Source organism: Neovison vison, chromosome 7 (assembly GCF_020171115.1).
Source record: "Neovison vison isolate M4711 chromosome 7, ASM_NN_V1, whole genome shotgun sequence".
In the NCBI taxonomy this organism is placed as follows: domain Eukaryota; kingdom Metazoa; phylum Chordata; class Mammalia; order Carnivora; family Mustelidae; genus Neogale; species Neogale vison.
In genome coordinates this window covers 58,157,805-58,178,233 of record NC_058097.1, presented here as the reverse complement: position 1 = coordinate 58,178,233, position 20,429 = coordinate 58,157,805, and the positions used below count along the sequence as shown (strand labels likewise).

The following is a 20,429-nucleotide window of genomic DNA, read 5'->3' as shown; positions in this document are numbered from 1 at the left end:
TCTGAGCCCAGTCTGCAGTTATTTCTCCACAATCTGTCTACATTCTACTGGTGATCTTCCACAGTGGCACGGTTGTAAATATTACACACTCAGAACTTGAAAGTGTGTGTCTCCGTGTAAAAGTCCTGATCCTCTTATCTAATGATCTTCTTAGAGCCCGTTCCTGGGCATCTGATAGACATCACAGACTCAACACCTTTAAACTCCTCCTGAGCTTTCTTTAAAAAACTTTTTTAAAATAAATCTTATTTTTAAAAATATTTTATTTATTTATTTGATACAGAGATAGCAAGCACAAGTCGGCAGAGCAGCAGGCAGAGGGAGAGGAAGAAGCAGGCTGTCTGCTGAGCAGGGAGGCCGTTGCGGAGCTCAATCCCAGGTCCCTGGGATCGTGACCTGAGCCGAAGGCAGACACTTCACAACTGAGCCACCCAGGCACCCTATCTTATTTTTTTAGAGAAGTTTTGGGTTCACAGCAAAATAGATAGCAAGCAGGATGCCTGGGTGGAGCAGCTACTTTCGGCTCAGGTTATGATCCCAAACTGGGATCAAGTCCCACATCGGGCTTCTTGCAGGGAGCCTGCTTTTCCTTCTGCCTGCTGCTCCCCCTGCTTGTTGTCTCTTTCTCTCTGACAAATAAAAAAAATCTTTAACAACAACAACTGACGGCAAGATGCAGAGATTTCCCATATATCCCATGCCTTCACATATGTACAGTCTCTCTCCTTATCAACAGTCCCCTCTACAGTGGTACATTTGTTATAATTGATGAACCTACAATGACTTGTTATCATCCAAAGACCATGGTTTACATAATGGTTCCTTCTTGATGTGTATTTTATGTGTTTGGGTAAATTATAACAACATGTGTCCACCATAATAATTCATAGAGATCAGTTTCACTGCCCTAAAATTTCAGTTTCACTGCCCTAAAAATTCCCCACTAATTGTCCCTCTCTCCTGCCAAACCTCCAGCAACTACAGATATTTCTAGTGTCTCCAGAACTTTGTCTTTTTCAAAATGTTATGTCTTATGTAGCCTTTTCAAAATGGCCTCCTTGACTTAGTAATATGCATCTAACTTTCTTCCTTGTCTTTTCATGACTTGACAGTGCTCCAAATTCTGAATGATATTCCATTGTCTGGATGTGCCAGTTTATTTACCCATTCACTTACTGCAGGATATCTTGGTTGCATCCAAGTTTTGGTGATAGCGGCTAAAGTTGCATGTAAACATCCATGTGCAGGTTTTTGTGTGGATATGTTTTCAAAGCCTTTGGGTAAATAACAAGGAATGCAATTGCTGGATTGCCTAGTAAGTCTATGTTAGTTTTATAGGAAACTGCCAGACTGTCGTCCAAAGTGACTGTGCCATTTTGCGTCCTCACCAGTGATGAATGAGAATTCCTATTGCTCCACATTCTCACCAGCATTTGGTGGTGTCACTGTGACCTCTCTTTTCACTCTTCTCTGACCATAGTTTTCCCATTCTCAGTTGCTACCAACTTCATCCTTCCAGTTGATGATACTAAAAATCTCAGGTTCTTTTCCTTTTTTTTTAAGATTTTATTTATTTATTTGACAGAGTGAGATCACAAGTAGGCAGCGAGGCAGGTAGAGAGAGAGGGGGAAGCAGACTCCCCACTGAGCAGAGAGCCCAATGCGATGCGGGGCTTAATCCCAGGACTCTGAGATCATGACCTGAGCTGAAGGCAGAGGCTTAACCCACTGAGCCACCCAGGCGCCCCTGTGTCCCTTACTTTGTAATTTGGAATCATTCCTGTCAACTCTTGCATTCTGTTTTTTTTTTTCTTAAAGATTTTATTTATTTATTTGAGAAAGAGAGAGAGTGAGTGTGAGAAAGAAGGAGCAAGGGGAGGAGCAAAAGAAAGGGATGAAGCAGACTCCCTGCTGAGCAGGGAGCCCAACACGGGGCTCCATCCGAGAACCACCCTCGCATCATGACCTGAGCTGACTGAGCCACCCAGGCACTCCAAGTCTAGTGTCCTGTTTACATAATCTCAGTAGTTTGGGGTGACTCTTTTGTTTTCTTATACAGTAGGGAGTTCTGAGGTAGTTTTCTATAACTTCTATTCCAGATATGGATTCATTTATTTTTTTCAGAAAGATCTGTTATCATTTAATAAAATAGTGTGTATATACTATATATGTATATACATGTATATATGAACATACACAATTACAGAATCAAAGTACTGTTTGGGGGGGGTGCCTGGGTGGCTCAGTTGATTAAGCATCTGCCTTCAGCTCAGGTCATGACCCCAGGGTCCTGGGATCCGGTCTCCTATTGGGTTCCCTGCTCAGCTGGGAGTCTGCTTCTCCCTCTGCCTCTCCCTCTGCTTGTGTGCACTCTCTTTTTCACAAAATTTAAAAATCTTTTTTTTTAATATTTTATTTGTTTATTTGACAGAGATCACAGGTAAGCAGAGAGGCAGGCAGAGAGAGAGGAGGAAGCAGCCTCCTTGCTGAGCAGAAAGCCCCACGCAGGGCTCAATCCCAGGACCCTGGGATTGTGACCTAAGCCAAAAGCAGAGGCTTTAACCCACTGAGCCACCGAGGCACCCTAAATTTAAAAATCTTTAAAAAATGCTATTTTGGGGGGCACCTGGGTGGCTCAGTGGATTAAGCCTCTGCCTTCGGCTCAGGTCATGGTCTCAGGGTCCTGGGATCGAGCCCCGCATCGGACTCCCTGCTCAGCAGGGAGCCTCCTTCTCTCTCTCTCTCTCTCTCTCTCTGCCTGCCTCTCTGCCTACTTGTGATCTCTGTCTGTCAAATAAATAAATAAAATCTTTTTTAAAAATGCTATTTTTTACTTATAATAAGTACAGAATTAGTTATCTTTATATATATATTAATATAGAATATGTATTCAGATTATGGTGTTTAAAATATAGAAGTAACTCCTTTTCTTTGGCTTAAACCTGAATTTGGCACACATTTAGGTTTATTTATTTTTTTGTTTTTATGCTCAAGTTATGTTTTATAACATTTTTGGCACCATATATGTTTAGATAAATACATAAAAAATTTGAAACAAAAACCATGAACCAGATACACTGAGCGCCATCTGGCTTCATACTTTCTCCTCTATTCTTTTATCACTGTCACCTGCAGGTGCTCGTTTTTGTAATTTTTAAAAAAGATTTTATTTATTTATTTGACAGAGAGAGAGAGAGATCACAAGTAGGCAAAGAGGCAGGCACAGAGAGAGGAGGAGGCAGGCTCCCTGCTGAGCAGAGAGCCTGATGCAGGGCTCAATCCCAGGACCCTGAGATCATGACCTGAGCCGAAGGCAGAGGCTTAACCCACTGAGCCACCCAGGTGCCCCTCATTTTTGTAATTTTTAAGTATGTTCTTAATATTTTAAAAATACAGTCATATACATATGGATAAATGGATATTAATCAGGCTCCCTTTATTAGGAAAATATTGCTAAGTATGCACAATATTCTGACACTTTCTATTTTTTACTTAATTGTACGTCCTGGAAATGCAGCAGTCAAAAGAACTTTAGTCATGGCTGCCTAGTGCCCCATTGTGAAAATGCACTATGATTCCTTCAGTCTCCTACTGACATACATTGGGTTGGTTCCAATTTTTGTTATTACAACTAGTCCTGCAAAAAATTGTCTTGCGCCTATGAAAGGCATGTCTAAATACTCATATTGAGTCAAGAAATTATGTGATCAAAGATGCTGTCTTGGTGTATTGAGAGTAACAAAATTTTCTATTTTAGTCTCCAGATTCCTGCAATTCAAATAAAATAGCCACAGTATCCCCTTTAAACTGATGAAATGGTTTCCACTGACTTAAACTTGGGTATTATTTTCCTCACTCAGGCTGGACTTGGGAGCCTTGGGAGTGCCTCACTTCTTTGTCTTTCTATCTTTTTTTTTTTTTCAATCTTTCTCTTTTTTTTTTCCAATTTATTTATTTTCAGAAAAACAGTATTCATTATTTTTTCACCACACGCAGTGCTCCATGCAAGCTGTGCCCTCTATAATACCCACCACCTGGTACCCCAACCTCCCACCCCGCCCCGCCACTTCAAACCCCTCAGATTGTTTTTCAGAGTCCATAGTCTCTCATGGTTCACCTCCCCTTCCAATTTACCCAAAAGCACATACCCTCCCCAATGTCCATAACCCTACCCCCCTTCTCCCAACCCCCTCCCCCCAGCAACCCACAGTTTGTTTTGTGAGATTAATTTGTCTTTCTATCTTTACCTCACTCACGAGGCGCATGTTGAGGCCCACAGACTTGATTCTCGTCAGGGCAGTCACAGCTGACACCGTGGTTCTTTTTTCTTTTTCTTTTTTTTTTTTTAAGATTTTATTTGTTTATTTGACAGACAGAGAGCACAAGTAGGCAGAGAGAGAGAGAGGAGGAAACAGGCTCCCTGCTGAGCAGAGAGCCTCATATGGGGCTCTATCCCAGGACCCTGGGGTCATGACCTGAGTCGAAGGCAGAGGCTTTAACCCACTGAGCCCCCCAGGCGCCCCAACCATGGGTCTTTTTAATGACAGGATCCCTCAGACAATGGCAGCATTTGGGTTGGAATCTTTCCTGGTTGAAGCTGGACATGAGCTGGTCTTCTGTTCTCACCGAGTGGCCAGAAGAGTTTCTCTCAGCACCACCTGCCTTCACAGCGGCTTCCAGGCCAGTAAGCTCAATGCTAACACCTCCATGTGGTCAGCTCAGGGTGCAATCCCCAAAGTGCACTGGCTTTTGCTGTTTCCTCTGCTGGATGCTGCATCTCCTGTTATTTATCTTTACTGCTTTGCATGTTACTGAACCAAGAAAGAGAAAAAACATGAGTTTGGATAAAACATACGAATACTATAATTCACCCATTTCGATCAAATTTGTAGTCTTACTCCATGCAGTCATGTTCTCCTTTGTTATGTCACTTGTTTGGGCCTCGTGGCCTGGTCTCCTGGCTCCATCGTCCTTGTCCTGCTCAGGCACAAGCAGCGAGTCCAATACATTCACAGCAACAACCCTTTCTCTACACCTTCCCACAAGGCTAGAGCCACACGGACCGTCCTGATCCTGGTGAGCATGTTCATCTCCTTTTATTTCCTCTCTTCCATTTTGTCTTCATGCGTAGCACTTACTGTGAACCCAACCCACTGGTTGATTAATACCTGTGTGCTGGCATCTTCTGGCTTCCCGGCATTCAGCCCCTTCGTGCTCCTTGCGTGTGACGCCCGCACCTCCCGATTTTCTGCTTTCTGGGGAAGGAAGTGATTTTTCCAAGTATGGTCTCCAGATGGTAAGTTCCTTATAGGGCATCCTATAGTTTTGTTAAGTATTTATTTGATCATTGTGTGTGTGTGTGTGTGTGTGTGTGTGTGTGTGTGTGTGTGTTTACACATAAAACACTCATGTTTTCTGCCAGATGATCTATTATCCATAGGGATCAGTATGGAACAAGCAAAAACAACTTTGGCCTCATACCATGTATATGATTGTCCAAAATGAACATGGTATGAATATGACAATGACTTTCTAAAATTGCATCTGCTATTCTTTGGAGAATATCAGGCAATAAGATAATGACCTGGGGGAGATTTTCAGCTTTCGGGAGTTCAGGAGTGGAAACTCACTGTTGATTCAACTCTGAAGTGACATCCAAAAGATTTACTGCATTGTTAAAGCATATTGGGTGAAAAATGTTTCAAGGGAACAGAAAATGACTGGGGAATATCCTAAATTGGTACAACACAGGTGGACTTCAAAGAGTGAAAAGAGCGGTGCCTGGGTGGCTCAGTGGGTTAAGCCTCTGCCTTAGGCTCAGGTCATGATCCCAGGATCCTGGGACTGAGTCCTGCATCAGGCTCCCTGCTCAGCAGGGAGCCTGCTTCTCCTTCTCCCACTCCCCCTGGTTGTGTTCCCTCTCTCACTCTGTCTCCCTCTGTCAAAAAAAAAAAAAAAAAGAGTTAAAAGAAGTTCATGATGTTTAGCAGAGTATGTGGCATACAATGTGGCGAGGCAGGCAAGTAGGTGATATCTTCTGGCAGGTGTTAGAGGTCATGTCAATGATCAAAACCTTTCATAGGAGGGTGCCTGGGTGGCTCAGTGGGTTGAGCCACTGCCTTTGGCTCAGGTCATGATCTCAGGGTCCTGGGATCGAGCCCCGCATCGGGCTCTCTGCTCAGCAGGGAGCCTGCTTCCCCTGCCTCCCCCCCCAGCTCTCTCTGCCTGCCTCTCTGTCTACTTGTGATCTCTGTCTGTCAAATAAACAAATAAAATCTTTAAAAAAAAAACTTTCATAAGAAAGATCATGGGTCACTGAGAATTTTTGTCCAGTGAAATAATCAAAACTGTGATAAAAAATAAAAAATAATTTAATTAAAATAAAATTTAGTACACATTATAACTTAGTCTTCTTTGACCTTACTTTACAATATTTTTTCATTTAAAAAATAGGTGGTAAAATAATGCACTTCCAATTTAGCAATATTTAAGGGTCAAAGCTAAGAAAGAGTCTCTCCTTGACCACACTTTAGCCAGGTTCCTGTCAGGAATCCTATTCACAACTAGACCTCAACATTTGGACTTCTGCGCCCATCTTTGCATTGCCCAGTTTTAACAAGAATCCTAATAAGTTGCTTTAGCCAGAAACCATCCCTGCTTGATAGCTGATAACCCTTGATATCTGATGAAATTGCTCATCCTACCATCCCCCAGATGGTACTGATCACCTTTGCCTGCTTTCAGCCAGAACCCCCCTTACCCTGAAGTTTTTTCTCAGTACTTTTCCATCCACTGACTCCCACACTGCCTCTTTGGCTATGAACCCCTAGTTGTTCATACTCTATTTGGAATTGAGCCAAGTTCTATACTGGGATCTCTATTCCACTATTACAACAGTTCCTGATTAAAAGCTGGTTTTGCTCCTTTACCTACTGTTCAGCTCTGGTTTTCTTTAATAGATCATGAAAGCTATCATTCTTTATGAAGTAAAACCGAGTTTTAGAAAAGTTTTTTGTTATTGGTACTTAAAGGAAACTTTCAAAGAGTTCCATTTTTATTTAACCTTTATTTTCCATCTTTAAATAATCACTTGGGATGCCTGGGTGGCTCAGTTGGTTAAGCGTCTGCTTTCAGCTCAGGTCATGATCCCAGAGTCCTGGGATCCAGTCCCACAACCAGCTTCTTGGTCAGCAGGGAGCCTCCTTCTCCCTCTGCCTGCCACTCCCCATGCTAACTTCAAAAATATAATACTTGGGCGCCTGGGTGGCTCAGTAGGTTAAGCCGCTGCCTTCGGCTCAGGTCATGATCTCAGGGTCCTGGGATCAAGGCCCGCATCGGTCTCTCTGCTCAGCAGGGAGCCTGCTTCCTCCTCTCTCTCTGCCTGCCTCTCTGCCTGCTTGTGATCTCGCTCTGTCAAATAAATAAATAAAATCTTTAAAAAAATATATAATACTTGGTCTTTAAAAAATATATGTGGCTAAATGTATATTTCTGTACTATGTCTATAACTAAAATTGTATTAAAATTAATTTTATTATATATCTAGATATATATAAATCATCGGTCTAGATATATATCTAGATATATAATAAAATTAATATATAATATTAATAATATATAATTATATATTATACATTATATATAATTATATATAATAATTATATATTATATATAATAATAATTATAATTATATATAATAATATATATATCTAGATATATATCTAAATATATATATTTAAGAGAGAGGGCATGGGAGAGGCAGAGGGAGAGAAGGAGAGAATTTTAAGCAGGTTTTACACCCAGCACAGAGCCCAACATGGGGCTCGATCTCATGACTCTGAGATCATGATGTGAGTCGAAATCAAAAGTTATATGCTTAACTGACTAAGCCACCCAGACACCCCTATTATATTTTTTGCAAGTATCTAATGTAAAATAGTTTAATGTATATAAAATAAAACATACGCTTAACTTATCTAAATATCATGTTAATCCAATATATTTAAGCAGCCTGTCTGTTATGAATGATAAATCATAATGAAAATATTCTGGCTTCTAGTAAACTCAAGAGAAACATTGTATCTTATAGAGAGAGCTGTTCTTTTTCTTCATTAGACCATTGTCCTCTAATTGAAAATCTGCATGTTTTCTTTAGGGAGTTTAACGTGTGTTAATATTTTTTATTGGCTCAAGGTTTTATATAAGCACTTAGTGGCTTACCTTAATGGGGAATATTGAATCATTTAAAGGTTTCCTGAAGAAAATTGCCTGCCCTAAATCATCCCAATGCTAGGTATCAGGCAACTAGGGACCACGCTTATAACCCAAAGCCCACTGGAATTATTCAGACTAGCCAGTTTTCAGCTGTTTGCTCCGCCCTGCCTTGCCTTTCCTGTAGAAAACACAATACAGTTTCACAGTTAGGCCTTCCCTTGGCTCCTGCATTGTGTCCTAACCAAAACCTGTGGCCTGTTCCCTCTGTGGTGTTTTGTGGTATGCTATGGCTCTCATTTCTAGGGAAATGGTGAATAACATTAAACTTTTCTCTCAGTGACATTGACCTATCCATGTTGTCACTAAGTCACCTTTATAAACTAAGACATGGGCTCAAATCATCCTCCCTTGGCTGTATAATGCTACATGTTATACCCCATTTCTTGGTGCCCTCATCTTCTTTCTTTTCTGTTGTGCCTACCACATTCTAACATTGTACATAATTCAGTACATATATTGTATTTCTTCCTCTATCTTTCTTGAATATGTAGAGTGTAAGCTCCTTGAAGGCTGGGGTCTTTATCTCTTGTTTTCAATTTTGAAACATGCCCTTAAGACAGTGCCTAAAATTCAGTAGGTGTTCATTGAATGTTTGTTAGAGCCGTGAACAGACATGGTGTTACAATATTCTTGTTCATCTTCATCATTCTGGCAACACTTTTTTGTTTTGTTTTTTATGTTTTGGGTGGGCAGCAAAGCAAGGTTTATTGAGTGATAGTACAAAGCTCCCAAAGAGGGAGAGGACTCGAGAAGGTTGCCCTTTGGTAACACTTCTAAATATTTGAATTCTCCTTCAAAGTAGATATTCAACATTTACAAGATATTCAACATTTTCAAGAATGGGAAGAAATTACATTTTGGAGACTAAACCTTCCTGTATTCAATGTTTCAGACCCCATGTATGCTCAGCATCATTCTCTCACTTCTCAGACTTTGATGTTTCCAACTTAATTTTTGCTGACATCTTAACCGTTTTCACTTATCACAGATGTGTCCCCTGGGAGCCATTTTTTTTAGTATATTTGTGCATAACCACAGAATTATATTACTAGCTTTCAGCAATTTAAACAATTCATAAATGTTTTCTTTTTTCCTTTCCTTCCTTGCCTTCCTCCCTTTCTTTTTCTTTCCTTCTTTGCTTTCCTTCTTTCCCTTCCTTCCTTCCTTTCTCGTCTTTCCCCTCCCTTGGCCCTTCCTCTCCTCTTCACCGTTTACCAAAAAAAACTCCAATCCCAATTCAAACACTGTCCTGTAATTGCAAGTGAAGTGAAAATCACTTCCTAGCAAAGAAATGAGATCATGATGCTCTAAATTTTTATTTGTGGGTCAGATGGTCCCCTTTGCACATTTACTGCCACCAGCCCTGGCACATCAAAAAGCATTTATAATGGCCCTTTTCAGATGGGCAGCATATTACTAGAGGGAAATCAGTATATCTCAGCCTTAGGCTGAGGAGCGTTTGAATTACAGGGTGTTGCACCCCGGCTGGCCAACATCAGCGCCCCCACCGGCAGGAAAGTGCCTTCGTTGGCGGATTAACCCTTCCCAGAGTCCGCCCTGGCCCTGGCCCTGTCCGCTGACTTGACCTCTGATCCCGGGTCTCTGACCAAGCCAAAGAGCCCAAAACCGATTTAAAGCTTCAATCTACATGGATCTAAAAAACAGCAAGGAAATACGAGTGGACTGTGAGTGGACTCAAGATGATATTGCACATGATATGTCCGTTTGGTTTTGTGGCTTTGGGGAATATCTACAAGAACGCTCCCACACTCTTCGGGTACCCACCCCCAGCGGACTACAAGGTACGGAACTAGGGCCAAAGCCCCTGCCCGTCCTTTGAGCCTGGAGGCACCATTTCCCAGCGTCCCTCGCGGGAGCACGCTGCCCAGCCCCAGCCCCTGCCGGGAGAACTCCGACGGTCACGAGGGCCGATTCCTCAGGGAAACTACAGTACCCAGAAGTCTCTGCCCAGCACGGAGGCGGCACCATTAAAAGTGCGCGCAAGCCGTCTGGGCGGGACTTCCGGCGTCTTCCTCGCGGCGGACATTTTGTTCGCTCCTGGTGGAGCTCTCGGAGCGGAGCTTTGGGAACGCCAGTACGGTTCAGAGTGACCGAAGCGGAAAGGCACGGGAGGAGACCTTGTGTCCACTGCAGAAAAGCTCGGGGGTGGCAGCAAGCGCGAAAGCTCCGCGGCCAGGGCCAGCCCACGGCGGCGCGTGAGTCCCGACCTGGGACTCCTCACGGGTCCCTGTGGTCCAGATTGTGATGGCGGCGGCCGCGGTGATGGATCCCGCGTAGGTGGGTACTTTGTTCCCTGGACCCTAAGGCGTTTCGGTCCTTCACTCTGAATCACGAAGTCACGAACGAGCGGCGCCTGTTGAGGTTGATGCAGCTCCGGCTCCGGTGTTGTGGGCCGTGGGGGCGTTGGTGTGGGGAGCCCCTTCTTAGCAGCCGGTGCGGTGAGCCGTCGAAGTGTCCCTGGGCGACCGACGATCACGAGCAAAGGCTTGGAGGCGCGGCTGAGCCGGAGGACTCCGGAAACCGGGCCCTGGGGTTTGCAGGGAGCCTAAAAGGCGAGCGGCGGCCCTGCGTGGAAAGGCTGCGTGAGCCGAGGGTGCCCTCGGGCGGACCACTGGGAGCGGTGGGGGAGCATGATGTGAGCTGGCTCAGGCAGGTGGGTCGCGGCGGGCTGGCTGACGGGCGAGGAGGCCGCGGACTCCCGGAGTGTTGTGGCTGCACCAGAGCTGCGGCGGGAGGTGGGAGGTGAAGGGGATGGTAGAGGTGAAACCGACGGGATTCTTGCCGCGTCGGGTAACGGCGGTGCGGGAAGACCGAGTGGAGGGCCGGAGCAGTTTGTGTCTCGGGGAATGCATTTTGGACGTTGCCCATGGGCATCTGGCCGTGCGTCAGGGATTCTGGCGGGGGCTGTGTTGGAGACCACTGAGGGATGAGGCTCCAGGTCGAAGCCTGGAGGTGAGATGCGCAAGAACGATATTAACGGTGTTTTTATCTCAGGTGGTTCTTGAGGCGAGAGATTGGAGGGCGGGGGAAGGGGGTCATCCTTCATCCCATCCAGAGGGAGGCATGGGAAGGAGTTCTGGCTGGTCTCCGCGGGAGGAGAGGGCCGTGGGGTGTAAGGAGCCCGGCCTGAGCCTCAGAGGCAGGCGTGACGCGCTGTCGGTTTGCTGTTCCGTGGACTCAGCAGCGGCACGGCCTGTGGAGGAGACGAAAAGCCAGCCTCAGCCAGATACAGGGCCCTGGTACCCCAGTTCCCCAGCTCTCAGGCGAGCAGAGATCATGGACATCTCTCATGAGGGGCCACCAGCAGGCTCACCTTCGGGGGTTTGTACCAGGTAGACTGGTTTGGTGACTGCACTAATGCGCACTTGGCAGGCAGGTGTACAGGCCCTTAAGATTTTTAGATGGATAGATATGATAAATTTATACTGATGATGCTTAATAATGGTTGACGTGCTTGCCTCTGAGTGTTTGATTAAGATGGAAGTCTTAAATACCACGTTTTCTTAGAAGATTAAAAATAAATCCTAAATATCAAAAACCTATCCCTTCATTTGCTCCAAAACCATTTGGAAAAATGTGAATGAAGCTTGTGGACGGTAAAAGCTAATTCAAGGACCCTTACTTGTACTAACGGTGTTTGATACGAGCAGTAGCCCTGTAGGGTGGATGCCACTGTTAGCCCTGCTTTGCAGAGGAGGACACTGCAGCACGTCTGTTCCATGGACGCCTGTCTGATGGGAGGCAGCACTAAAGTCTTAACATCTGACATTAGACTTTCCGAAATCATTCTTACCAAAGGGCAGGGCAGGAGTTAGGGCCATAGTTCAGTCCCCAGTACCCCACTCTGGTAACCTGCCACTCTCAACTTCTTCTCTTTGCCAGGTTGCCCTGATGGTAGCAGCACTGGGGATCTCTGTATAGGTGAGTGCAGAGCATGCAGGTCCTCATTCATCACTCCCCACTTGGCCATGATCTTGGCAACCCCAGATGGCAGATGGTGGTGTCTTAGGACTCTTTACCTACCCTTACACTTGATGTTGAGTTTGGGGATGCCGGTGTCACTAACGGTCTTTGCCTTGAATTGAGTGCAGTGGGGTGAAGTGTGGAACAGTGCCCCAGACGCAAGAACCAGCATGTGCAGAAGCATCACTTGAGGCTTAACCAAGAGTATTTAGGGAGCCTCAGGTCTCCATTATATCTAGCTTGATCAGAGAGTAGTATTCAACTCTGGAATGGCAGCTTGTGGAACTGGGCTTCTGTTGGTGGGAGCCATGGAAGGTTTGGAGCAAAGGAGGGAGTCATCTGACTCTGGTCTCAACAGGCTTCTTCTGACTGTACAGTGAACAAGAGACTTTGGGGTGAGGAAGGAGCACTGTTTATGATGGCTGGACTAGACTGGATGCTCTGGAAGTGTGGGACAAATGCTTGGATTCTGGTCCCTTTTTTTTTGTTCGTTTTTGTTTTTCTTTAAGTAGGGTTAACCAGATTTTCTGATGTGGATGGTGAGAGAAACAATGGGAAGAGTCAGGGATGACTCCACAGCTTTCAAAGTTTGGGGCCTGAGCAGGTATAAGGATGGGAAAATCTTCCATTGAGATGGTGAAAAGTTTGGTGGCGGGAGTAACTTTCAGAAGTAATACCAAGAATTAGGCTTTGTGGGGCGCCTGGGAGGCTCAGTCGTTAGGCATCTGCCTTCAGCTCAGGTCATGATCCCAAGGTCCTGGGATTGAGTCCTGCATCGGGGTCTCTGCTTGGCGGGAAGCCTGCTTCTCTCTCTCCCTCTCCCACTCCCCCTGCTTGTGTTCCCTCTCTGGCTGTGTCTTTCCCAGTCAAATAAATAAATAAAATGTTAAAAAAAAATTTTAAACTTTGACCATGTTGAATCTAAATGGAGGTATAGGTAGACAGCTGGACACATAGGTTTGGATTTTAGAGGAGGGATTCAAGTCCACAGGGTGGCAGTCAGTATATGCATTGGAGTGGAGCTGCTTATCAGAGAACCTTTATGTCATAGTGGCAGTGCTATTAAGGGTCTGGAACGGGGTGGACACAGCAGCCTGAGACAGGAGTCACCTAAGAGAGAGGAGAAGGGAGATTAGTGTCCATGGTGGAGGGAGAGAGTAGGATTTGGCAGGTGGTGAAGTCTTCCAGAGAGATTGTGGACAAGAGATAGGTGCTGGAGTAGAGAGCATTGTTAGAGATGAGATGAAAGTGAGGCCAGAGCAGCTGCTTTCCCTTTTCGGTATACTTCCCAGGTATTTATAGTGATTTCATGGGATGTGGAAAGTTTCAGTCAAGCTGGTAGATGAGCTCAGGGGCAGAGTGGGCCAGCTGGCAGAGTAACTGCTTGCGGTAGAAGGACAGTGGGTGTGGGCTTTGAATGAGAGTTTAGTGTTAAGTGTTAAGCCTGTTGAAAATATAGTATCCTTAGTATGTGACCACAAAGTCAGAAGGGGCTAGAATTACCTGGTATCTGTATGTTGTTCTGGATTGCTGAAGTTGAATCAAGAAATAGGGCCAGGAAGGGAGGATTTAAAGTTGGGTTTAGGGGGCCCCTGGGTGGTTCCGTCATTAAGTATCTGCCTTCCGCTCAGGGCATGATCCCAGGGTGCTGGGATCGAGCCCCACATCGGGCTCTCTCGGCAGGAAGCCTGCTTCTCCCTCTTCCACTCCCCCTGCTTCTGTTCCCTCTCTCAGTGTGTGTCTCTCTCTGTCAAATAAACAAATAAAATCTTAGGAAGAAAAAGAAAAAGCTGGGTTCAGAGTTACATGGCAGTGAGGACCAGCTACTGGAGCCAGATGTGATCTTGGATGATTAACCAGGAATTCTCTGGATGCTGTGTGCAGATTTGCATGTGGGAGATGACCTATGTTGTGGGTATTCGTAGACTTGAGGGAGCTATGGTCTGAAGAGTGGTGTGTACTAGAGATGGAATCTGAATTCGTAGCCTGAGGGCTTTAGGGAAAACTCTGAACTCATATTTGTATATGAGAAGCATGATCTCTAGACCTCAGGGGAACTAGCTAGCAAAAGTTCTGTCTGTCCCCCTCCTGTTGTTCTGGGCTGGACAAAATGATTACTAGGAAATGGGGAGAGTGAGTAGGCACCAGTCACAAGGGCCTGGTATCTGGCCTAAGTTGGGGAGCTGGGGAGGAAAGTGAATGTGTGGTGGGTAGACTAAGATTCCTGGGGAGAGCTGCTGTCCCTGTGCTTAGTCGTTGGCTTTATGCAGGGTCATGTGACTTTCAAGGATGTGTTTGTGTATTTCTCTTGGGAGCAGTGGGAACTGCGTGAGAAGACCCAGAGACCTGTATCGCAGTGCAGTGTTTTCTATGCTTTGTGCTTAGGGTCTTCCTGGGTAAGGCCCCCATACCCCAGTTTTCTGAGCTTTGCTCTACTCTTTATTCCCTTAAAGGTTGCCCTTTTCTTCGCATAGCTGTCATGGGCACTGCTGTTTTCCTTCTCTAAGATAGATTTTCGGGCTGCTGAGGCTCAGGTGTGTATTGCCTCCTTTACTCCCTATGCTCCCCCACCCCTGCTGCCCCAGACTATCATGAGGAAGGGTTTGAGGGTCAGGGATTAGTAGTCAGCCCGGTGGACTACCCTGCTGCCCTTTCCCTGACTGTATGGCTCTGCCTACATTCATAATACCTCTGTACTCTAGACTCTGCCCCTTTTCTGTAATAGGCATTTCCTTGGGCCTACCTGTGTCATGAATTGCTGTGATGGTCCCTGCTGTGAGGCCCAGTGTGCTGATCTTGCAGAAACATTTCTGATGTTCATTTTGTGATATTTAGTTGTCTTAATATCCTGTGGTGAGCTGCTCTGGGCCACAGCTTTCCTCCTTGCCCTGTCTTTCCTCTATGATTTGTTTCTTCCAGATCCTTTATGGTTCCTGAACTTAGTAAGGGAAAGAACTCAGTGCCTGAGAGGTCATGACTCTAGCCATGGCAGGAGGGACGTGGACAGGCCCTGGTGAGTGGGAGCTTGGGGAGGGTGTAACTTCAGGGTTGGGTTCAAATAATACCAGAAGCCTGTCCTTGCCCCACTCCTATTTGGTGCCTAGGTTATAAACCGTACCTGTTTCTGTCTTTTTCTCCTCATTCTGGACATTCTACACACTTGTCATTTTTTTTTAATTTTTATTTTTTAAATTATGAACATATAATGTATTATTTGTTTCAGGGGTACAGGTGTGATCCATCACACTTGTCATTTTTGGTCTGACCTCTGACCCAGGCCTGTCCACGCCCTCTCACCAGTGCTCTTTACTGCTCCTTCTGCAGTGCTCTTCTGTGTTGGACAGTGTTCCCGTGCCCTGAGACATACATATGTCCTTAAATGACTCCTGAATACCACTTGCTCATTTTAGATCCGATTTCCCGGGCCTAGACGTACATTCTGTATAGTGCTCACCAGTAGCCAAGGCCCTTCTAAAAATGATTTGCAGAAGAGTAAATTGGACATTTCTGCTTCACAGTTCTCTCTGAGCGCACCCTGTCCTTGTGTCTTTGTCCCTTGGGAAGTCTTTCTCATTCTATCACCATTTGAGGCCCAATATTGCAAAGCAGCTTTTTCTTTAACCTGATGCCACATCCGCTGTCCTGCCAACAGCACCATACACAAAATCCTGGGTATACTAGACACATCTGCGATGGGGTTGCTCCTTCCCACCAAAGTCATCATGCACTTCAATAGCATTTTTTCTGCCTTCAGGTTGTTGGTGTGCAGTGGAGGATGAAGAGGCGCCTTCTGAGCAGAGCATTTCTATAGAAGTGTCACAGGATAGTATCTCCAAGGCAGGTTCATCAGCCCAGATGGCTCACCCTTGTGACACATGTGGCCCCATCTTGAAAGATATCTTGCACCTGGATGAACACCAGGAAACACACCAAGGACTGAAACCTTACACATGTGAGGCATGTGGGAGACAGTTCTGGTTCAGTGCAGACTTTCTTCAGCACCAGAAGCAGTACAATGTAGAGAAGCCCTTAAGAAGAGACAAAGGCAAGACCTCATTTGTGAAGAACTGTAGAGTTTGTGAAGAACCTCACCTGTCAGAAAAGCCTTTACGACGTGAGGAGGAGAATTTCCAGGCCAGTTTGGGCAGTCACCAGCAAAAGGCTGTCCACAGCAAGAAGAAGACAAGGAGCACCGAGAGCAGGGGGGCCTCTCACAGTGGACATACACATTACAGGTGCAGCGAATGTGGGAAGGCCTTCAACCGCAAAGACACACTTGTCCAGCACCATAGAATCCATACTGGAGAAAGGCCTTACGAGTGCAGTGAATGTGGGAAAGCCTTCAGCCGCAAAGCCACCCTTATCCAGCACCAGAGAATCCATACTGGAGAAAGGCCTTACGAGTGCAAAGAATGTGGGAAAGCCTTTAGTCGCAAAGACAACCTTACTCAGCACAAAAGAATCCACACTGGAGAAATGCCTTACAAGTGTAGTGAATGTGGAAAATACTTTAGCCATCACTCCAACCTAATTGTACACCAGAGAGTTCACAATGGAGCAAGGCCTTATAAGTGCAACAATTGTGGGAAAGTCTTCAGACACAAATCCACACTTGTTCAGCATGAGAGTATCCATACTGGAGAAAATCCTTATGTTTGCAGTGATTGTGGGAAATCCTTTGGCCACAAATACACCCTCATTAAACACCAGAGAATTCACACTGAGGCAAGGCCTTTTGAGTGCGTCGAATGTGGGAAATTCTTTAGTCGAAGCTCTGACTTTATTGCACACCAGAGAGTTCACACAGGGGAAAGGCCGTTTGTGTGCAGCAAGTGTGGAAAAGATTTCATCAGAACATCTCACCTTGTTAGGCATCAAAAAGTTCACACTGGAGAAAGGCCATATGAGTGCAACGAATGTGGGAAAGCCTATAGTTTAAGCTCCCACCTCATTCGGCACCAGAAAGTTCACACTGCAGGGAGGCTGTAGACAGGCTTTCAACGCAGCAGGACTCATAAGGAGAGGAACTCTGTGTGGACCCTTTGAGAGGAGGACATCAGTGAGGTGTTGTTCCTCCTATACAGCGTTAACACCTGAGATGGGTTATGAATGCCAGGTACAGGGAAGCTCTCGTGGGTTGCATTGCACTTTGAGACAGGTCCTTGCCAGATTTATTTCTCAATGCCTGTGGCGGACACCATCTTAGCTCTGTCAGCTTACTTACCATAATGTCCTCAGGGAATTAAATAGGACTTCTCATTTCTTCCCCCACTGACTGATTAAAGGTGTGGACCTTACTGTACATCTTTAGCCAAGAGGATCTGAGCTGTGTTCTGGCTTACAGAAAAGGTTTACTTTGTTCCTGGACACTGTTGGTCTCATGTGGTACTTGTGACAGATTTTCCAGTCTCCAAGTCACCCATCCTGGAGAACTATTTGTCTTATGTTGCTCTGGTTTCTGTGATAATAAAGACCTTTTTATTATTTAAGCCATCGTTAATCTTGGACATTGTTTTTACTGTTTGGAATGGTTTGAAAACACTTAGGCCCTGCCAAACTGAAGAGATAAACAGTGGAGGGGGGGGATCCTCCAGTTTCCTGTGCCTCAAATGGAAGAGCAGGTTGGCAAAGAAACATTCTCAGTCCAGTTCTGGTGTTGCTGAAAAAGCTTCTTAGGCGAGAGTTCAGGGCCTGATTTTGGCTGGATTTCAGAGTTATTTGAGGGCCCAGACATCACCCTGAGGGTGGTATGGAGGAAGGTTGTAACAGCCTTCGATATGTTTGGCAGCAGCATGCAGTGAATGATTTATATCCAGGATATGTGCCATATTCCACAGCACTGTTGAGGGGAAGCTTTTCTGAGAACCTGCCAAGCGCCATATGCCCTGAAGGCCAGAATCTGATCTGGTACCCAGGTTGGCTGCAAGACTTGCCATCCCGGGAAGGAAACAAAACCGATACAAAAACACTGGGTGTGAATAATTGGATTTGGGGAGACTGCAGTAAATGAGAATGGATGTGCCCATTTAAAAAAAAAAGAGCCACAAACACTCGTGGCACTGTGGCTGTATGAGATGGGGCTGCCTGGGAATTCTTAGCATCTCCAGGGCCATGTCACTGTAGCATCAGGGTCAGTGGCAGAGCAAAGAATGTCCAAGTTTATAGACGTCTGTACCTCCGTGGGCTCTATACCTAGTGTCTTTGCTACATGAGCAAAGAACTCTGGGATAGACATTGTGGTCCAAGGATGTAGATTTTGTGACCAACCAGAGCTTCTGGTAACTCACTTGGAAACAGCCTTCAGTGCTTGCCAGTTTTGTTGCTGGGGAAGAGGTTCTCTTTACAGGGCATTTGGAGAAAGAAGGTAGAGTCACTGTATTGATGCTTAATCTGTAGAAGCGGGAGACCCAGGTGTTGCAGTGGAATCAGTTTTTACAGTTTCACATGCCATATACTGCACATACACGAAGTGTGCAATTTGTAATCCTTAATATCTGTATAAACGTAAGAAATCACCCAGCCGTTGTATTGGGCATATCCACCTCCAGCGTTACCTCATGGCCCTTCTTAAATCCCTCTCAGTGCCTTTCTTGATATTTCCTATCCCTTCCGTGAACAACCACTGATTCACTTTCAGCACAGATTAATTAGTCTTTTCTAGAGTCTTAAGTAAGTGGAATCTTAGAAGTTTATTAGGGTCCACTGCCTTCCAGGCAACATTATTTGGAGAATTCGTTGTGTAAATAGTTAATTCTCTTCATTACTGAGTAATCCTCTGGATATCCTGCGGTTATACCCCTTTATTATATTTGCGTGTGTGTACAAAATGCCGGTTTTATTGAAGCTCGGGGACAGGACCTGGGGGCAGAAAGAGCTGCCCTTTATCTTAATTGACAGCCCCCCACCTTGCAAATTCTAAGTATTAAAAACAGCTACTGCAGGGGCGCCTCGGTGGCTCAGTGGATTAAAGCCTCTGACTTTGGCTCGGGCCATGATCCCAGAGTCCTGGGATCGAGTCCTGCATCCGGCTCTCTGCTCAGCGGGGAGCCTGCTTCCCCCTCTCTCTGCCTGCCTCTGCCTACTAATGATCTCTGTCTGTCGAATAAATAAATAAAAATCTTTAAAAACAGCTACTGCAAATATTAATGTACAAGTCCTTATGTGGACACTCAGCTGAGGAAATTTCTAAGCAAACATTAAAATGTGTGTGGCCTTGTTTATTGTTTATGGTAAAATGTGATAGGGAAGAGAGAAACATACGGAAGAACTATTACACAGAAAGACCCCAAGATTTATGATTTGGGAAATTCTTATTTCATCTTAATTGTAGAAGACATTGAAATGTAGCTATACAGCCTTTTGTAATATCTCAGCAAGATCCAAAGACAAGTGTATTTAGTCATGTAAAATTTCTTTGAAGAGATTGTGACTATGCAGGACTCCTCAGTACAACCAGAGACCATCTAGGAAATTTAAAGTTATCCCTTGGCCATCTCAGCAAAGGCCAAAAAATTGATAGAGGATTATCCGGGGAAGGTTGGGGTGGGGGGATGTGTGAACCAGCCTCTTGTCTAATGGAATGAATCTCTGTGGTATATACAGAGGAACCACAATGTTCTTGAAAATTCCTTTCTACGAGAAACACCTTGGATCTTAAAGGGACAGAATATGAAATTGGGACCTTCAATATTCTGCACACATGAAACCAGCTAAGAAAATTACTAAGCTGCAAACCTTTGTTACCTGTCATAGAAAAGGAGGTGGAGGACAGTAGAATACAGGATGGGGACCTGAGGCCAGAGTCCTGAACTATAGAAGGTTTTCCCAGGCTTTGATACTTCATGAGTTTACTAAGCTTGATTGCAGCATTTCTTGGAACTTGTGGCTACTTTTTCATTCCCCCACCCCTTGAAACAATGTATATAACTATTACCCTATTTCTCTTCCACTGTCTTATTTTGGGAGCAAATACCTCGTCTTCTAGCTTTACAGATATACAGACAGGGTGTGTGTGGGGTGGACTATATCCAGAGCCTTGGCCATATCTGATTTAGACAGTTAAGGTGATGAGATTTGAGATTTGGGGGCTGATGAGATTTGGGCATTGAGTGGCTACTGTAATAGAATGAGACATTTTGTGATCTTGGAATGGGTAGAATATATTTTCCAAG

General features: G+C 45.0%; 1 protein-coding gene and 1 pseudogene across 1 annotated transcript; both read left to right on the top strand.

Moving 5' to 3' along the window:
* Positions 1-4,186: 4,186 nt before the first annotated feature.
* Positions 4,187-5,271, top strand: LOC122913383 (annotated as a pseudogene).
* A 4,703-nt stretch (positions 5,272-9,974) lies between these two features.
* On the top strand, positions 9,975-17,747 carry LOC122913382 (zinc finger protein 134-like). The gene is made up of 4 exons (XM_044260126.1): positions 9,975-10,076; positions 10,392-10,572; positions 12,178-12,216; positions 16,013-17,747. The coding sequence occupies exons 1-4, from the start codon at positions 9,975-9,977 to the stop codon at positions 17,245-17,247; spliced, it is 1,557 nt and encodes a 518-aa protein (XP_044116061.1). The 3' UTR covers positions 17,248-17,747.
* The last annotated feature ends 2,682 nt before the right edge of the window (positions 17,748-20,429 follow it).